Source organism: Homalodisca vitripennis, chromosome 1 (genome assembly GCF_021130785.1).
Source record: "Homalodisca vitripennis isolate AUS2020 chromosome 1, UT_GWSS_2.1, whole genome shotgun sequence".
In the NCBI taxonomy this organism is placed as follows: Eukaryota; Metazoa; Arthropoda; class Insecta; order Hemiptera; family Cicadellidae; genus Homalodisca; species Homalodisca vitripennis.
Window position 1 is genome coordinate 214,102,991 of NC_060207.1, and position 5,563 is coordinate 214,108,553.

General features: G+C 52.3%; 1 protein-coding gene across 1 annotated transcript; it reads left to right on the forward strand.

Moving 5' to 3' along the window:
- Positions 1 to 208: 208 nt before the first annotated feature.
- Positions 209 to 2,826, forward strand: LOC124354815. The gene is made up of 2 exons (XM_046805548.1): positions 209 to 1,865; positions 1,901 to 2,826. The coding sequence occupies exons 1-2, from the start codon at positions 209 to 211 to the stop codon at positions 2,824 to 2,826; spliced, it is 2,583 nt and encodes an 860-aa protein (XP_046661504.1).
- Positions 2,827 to 5,563: the final 2,737 nt, after the last annotated feature.

Consider the following 5,563-nt stretch of genomic DNA (forward strand, 5'->3'; position numbering starts at 1 on the left):
AGGGATCGGACTCTGCATTGCCACGGGCGACCCCCAGCACGTACGGCACTTTGTGTGTATCGGTGCTGGGCAAACGGAGGTTCGGGCCCCGGGGAACTGGGGTAGGGGCGTCCACTCTCCTACGGGAGGAGGACCTCCAAGGGTACACCCGCTCTCGGCCAATGAACGGGCCGCTCCTTGCCGCACGATGCGCTGGTGACAAAAAAGCATGGACTGTCAAACTACATACAGGAGTAATGGAAAGGAGAAGGAGCAAGCCGCTTTCAAGCGCAGTTCAATTATGCAAAGGTCTCCGACCTTGACGACTGGGACGCCGACGAGGAGACTTAAAACCTCCCCTCCGCCGGTGCCGTTCAAGGCTGTTAGTGACACCGGATCGTCGTCCGGATCCGGAAAGAGGAAAGAGGAGGTCGATCTGGCGATGGAGGTGACCAACCCGGAAACACCTCAAGGAATTCCTCCCAGCAACAGCTCTCTTCGTGCGGCATTCGGTCTGCAAATGCTTCAGCAGCAGCATGACGATGCCAGCGAAGAGGAGGACCTGTCACTGAAAAAAATGAAAGCTCTTTTGAAGGAGATGGCCAAGGCTCTCCTTACTCAGAGGAACGTGAACAAGGCGATTAAGGATGGAATTCCGAAACTCGATGATTTCCTTGGTGAAATCGAGGAATGCCGGAAGATCAGGCTGAAGGCGGTGAAGCAGGAGCGCGACATCATGAACCGTGTCATATCTGATTCACCTCAAGCTCAAGCTTATCTGGCTGAGTCTCAGACCCAAGCCAGAAAGCGAGTAAAGCGGCAGAGAGGTTCTTCGCCGGGAAGCCCTGAGCTTAGGGAATTGGATCCAGCGCCGAATCCAGTCTTCTTCTCTGCTTCCACACAGACTGAGGACGTTCCGGCTGCTGATTTAGTTCCTGCTCCGGTAGGGGTTCCTGCACCAGCAGCTGCTCTAATCCCAGCGTCAATCCCATCGACATCTCTCAACTCGCAGGGGCCCGCTCCACAAACACCTTTGGGGAACTGGGAGAGACGCCTGTCAAAAAAGGAGAGGAGACAGCTAAAGCGCGCCGAGGCTGCCTCAAAAAAGACGCCTGCAAAAGGGAAGAAGAAAGTCAAAGTCTCTGAACCGGTTAAGGAGACCCCTAGCAAAACTTCCAGGAAGCCTTCACGACCCAGGCTCAAGAAGCCTAGGCCTGAGGCGATTTTGATCAAACCCTTAGGGGGGCGATCTTTCGCCGATGTCCTAGGACAGATTAAAACCCAGGCGAAACCGGAAGAGACGGAGACTACAATCAAGTCCATCCGACGAACCCAGAACGGGGATGTTCTCCTCGAACTGGGAAAATCGAGGGACAAGGACGGTTTTGCTGCTTCCCTCAAAACCGCTCTTGGTGACAAAGGCTCTATTCGAACCCTTCAACCGAGATGTTCAGTGGAGATCCGAGACCTAGACGCTCTATCTACAGAGGACGAGGTGATCAAAGCGTTAAAGAAGGCGCTTCCAGAACTACCGGGAGAAGCGGGAGGTCTCAAGGTCTGGTTGACAAAACCAAATCGGAGCCAGCAGCGTATGGCAATTGCTGAATTGGGCGAAAAGCACGCTAATAAGCTGCTTAGCCTCCAGCACCTGAGAGTCGGATGGGTGAGTTGCAGGCTCAAACAAAGGGTCATCGTGCAAAGATGCTACCGGTGCCTAGCGTTCGGTCACTCTTCCCGTACCTGCAGAGGGCCCGACCGAAGTTTCAACTGCCTCCGGTGCGGAGACCAAGGCCACAAGAAGAAAGACTGCACCTCGAGCCTCTCCTGTTTCCTCTGTAAGGAGACAGGTTCTGCTGGGAATGCTCTTGGTCACTTACCTGGTTCTGGTCAGTGCGGTGTTTTTAGATCCGCACTCGAACAGGCAAAAGGCAGAGGCCAATAATCCGTATCCTACAGGCCAATCTTCAAAGATCCTGGGGGGCTGATAATCTTCTAAATCAGCTCGCCCGAGAACTCGGTGTCGACGCGCTCCTAGTCAGCGAGCAGTATCGGGACAGGGACCCAGGCATTTGGATCCCAGACAGTCTAGGTACTGCAGCTTTCTGGGCCCGGAACTCACAAGAAGTTATGGTGCGGAGTCACGGACGTGGCCGAGGATTCGTCTGGATAAGGTGTAGGGATGTAACTTTCTTCAGTTGCTACCTCACCCCAAACGAGGCCATCCAAGACTTCCGCGACAAGATTGATCGTTTGGAGGAGAGCGTGCTCGGCACCACTGGGCACGTTGTCGTTGGCGGTGATTTCAACGCGAGGGCCGTCGAGTGGGGTATGCCCTCTACCAACTCCCGGGGGAAATACATCTTGGACTTCATCGCCAGGGCCGGGCTCGTCGTCCTCAACCAGGGCGACACGCCTACTTTCAGGCGCCCCGGGCAGAGAGGCACGATTCCTGACGTAACCTTCGCGTCTGAGTCTCTTCTTTCGAGGATCTCTGGCTGGAGGGTGGTAGAGGATTACACGGGTAGTGACCACCAGTACATTGTTTTTGATCTGCATGATTTAAACCGTAGAGTTTCCGCATCCCGGGATGGGCCACGCCGATGGAACACCAATAAACTGGACGTGGTCAAGTTCACCGAGGTTATATCTCGGGGAGCGCAGGCGAATCCTGGTGAGGCTGGCGCCGAGGCTTTAGTAACATCCACGATGGAACTTTTTGTCTCGGCCTGTGACCGGTCTATGCCGCGAAAGAAACTCCGCCGTGGCAAGCAGCCCGTCTACTGGTGGACTGAAGAGATTGCGGAGCTCAGAAGAACATGCCTTAGAGCAAAAACGTGCCGCCACTAGAGCGAGAATTCCTGCAGATAGAGTTCGTAAGTCGGATGTCTACAAAAACTGCGAGAAAGTCTCTCCGCCGAGCTATCAACAGGAGCAAGGCGAATAGCTGGAGGAAACTTCGGGACGACGTCGATTCCGATCCTTGGGGTTTGGGTTACAAAGTTGTGACCCAGAAGAAACTCGGCGCCCGCTCTCCACCCTCCATCATGGAGGGCGCCACCATGGAGAGGATCGTCACTGCCCTGTTTCCTGTACATCCACAGCGACCACTAGTTGACTTCGAACGGGTGGAGAGCGTTCCGCTTTTTACTATTGAGGAGTTGGAAACCTCCGTTCTCACCCTGAAAAGCAACAAGGCTCCCGGCCCGGACGGGATTCCCAGCGAGGCTCTGAAGAAGATTTTCACCATCAATCCCGGGTTGTTGCTGAGAATGTACAATGCCTGCTTGGGTTGAAGGAGTGTTTCCATCTCCCTGGAAAACCGCCAGGCTGGTGCTTATTAGCAAGGGAAAAGGTGATCCAGAGCTGCCGTCGTACTACAGACCTCTCTGCATGCTGGACACGGCTGGAAAACTTTTTGAAAAATTAATCCGTTCCCGCCTGATTTCTGCCGTGGTAGCTGTCGGGGACCTATGCCCTCGTCAGTACGGTTTCAGAAAGGGACGATCAACAATCGACGCGATTACGGAAGTACATAAAGCAGTTGAAAGAGCCGAGAGCCACAACCATTTCTCCCGCCGAGTAGTGCTTCTTGTTACGCTTGATGTCAAGAATGCCTTCAACTCGGCGAGATGGGTCGATATGTTGGATGCACTTCGTGACACCTTCCGAATTCCAACGTATCTGTTGCGGCTCATCGAGGACTACCTCCGTTCTAGGCGTCTGATATATGACACTCGAGACGGAGCGCGGACGGTGGAAGTCACCTCTGGTGCCGCGCAGGGTTCAATACTCGGCCCGGATCTCTGGAATATCGCTTATGACAGCCTCCTGAGATCCGAGATGCCAGAGGAAACCGTCTTGGTTGGGTACGCCGATGACGTTGCGGCTCTCATCGCCGCACGCAACGTTGAGCTGGCCCAGCTAAAGTTGAACCAGGTCATGCGAGTGGTCAACGCCTGGATGTCCGATCACGGTCTTTCGCTTGCTCTGAGCAAGACGGAGATCGTGATTCTCACAAAGAAAAGAATTGACACCGTCGTCCCGCTGCGAGTGGGAAGGGAAGTGGTCCAGTCAACGCGTGCCGCCAAGTACCTCGGAGTCATGGTGGACAATAAGTTTAGCTGGAGAGACCAGATCTTCCGTTCGGCGGACAAGGCTGCTAAGGTGGTCTCTTATCTTAGTAAGCTGATGGCCAATGTTGGGGGTCCTCGGTCCAGCAAAAGACGGTTATTGATGTCCGCAGTCCAATCCGTACTCTGTTTATGGGGCAGAGGTGTGGGCAGACGCTCTTACCAAGGAATGTTATAGGTTGCGACTCGCCCGGGTTCAGCGTCAAGCTGCGCTCCGGGTGTGTTCCGCCTATCGGACAGTATCCGAGCCTGCCGTCCTGGTGGTTGCCGGAGTCATCCCTGTCAAGCTCTTGGCAGGGGAGAGGAAGGCGATTTATCAGAGACAAGGCGAGATCGGCAAGGACGCAGCAAGATCCGAAGAGCGTGCCCGAACCTTCCAGCAGTGGCAACACAGCTGGGAGCACGAAACCCGAGGACGATGGACTGCGCGACTCATCGAGCAGGTTCAACCATGGGTCGAAAGGCGGCATGGCGAGGTGGATTACTACCTCACGCAGTTCCTGACAGGTCACGGCTATTTCAAGTCGTACCTGAACCGGATGGGCAAGACCGATTCACCGGATTGCATCTACTGCCCGGGCGTTCCCGACGACGCGGAACACACCTTCTTCCGCTGTCCGCGTTGGGAAAGGCCCCCGCCTGGAGGCCACAAGAAAACTCGGGGTTTTTTCGGTGGATACGGTCTGCGAAAAGATAATGGAGGATGAGGGGAACTGGGATTGTTTGTCACAGTTCGTCCGGGGCATCCTCCTGGAAAAGAGACCCGATCTGGACCGCGAAGTGGCCCAGATCCCTTGACCGAGCGGCTGGATAAGGAGCGAGCCCCACGGGCTTAAGCCAAATTTAGGCCTAGCCTGAAGTAATGTGATAAACAATCCCAGGTTAGAATCCTAAAGAGTAGAGGAGGTTTTTTAGTGGGTAAACCCGTTTTTAGGGGAGTCCCACACTACAGGCTGGCCACCTGTGTGCGTAATTGCATTTTTCCTGCCTCTCCCTCAAAAAAAAAAAAAAAAAAAAAAAAAAAATATCGGCCTGAATTTCCATACATTAAAATGAGTTTGTGGCATTTAATAAATACGAATACCCAAAAAAAAATCAACTGACTATATAAATCTTCTTAAATTTTCTCAAGAGACAACTCCAGCAGAAATCAAATAAAAATCCAAAGATTGTGAAATTTTTTTAGTCTCTTATCTTGAAGGTAAGTTTTGCGATTAAAAATTGGATTTTATAAATGACATATCTTTATCAATAAAAATTATGTACAATATAGAAAAGTCTTCACGGAGTTTCAGTAAGTTTGATCAACTATACAAACTTTTTCAATTTTTTTTTTTAAGATCATGAGGAAATGTATGTTGAAATAAATTCAAGCTTTACTTAAAGTGTTTCTTATAAACTTTAGGCTTAATTCATTAGAAGACTTTGTGCACAATTGTTTCCCCATTAGTAGC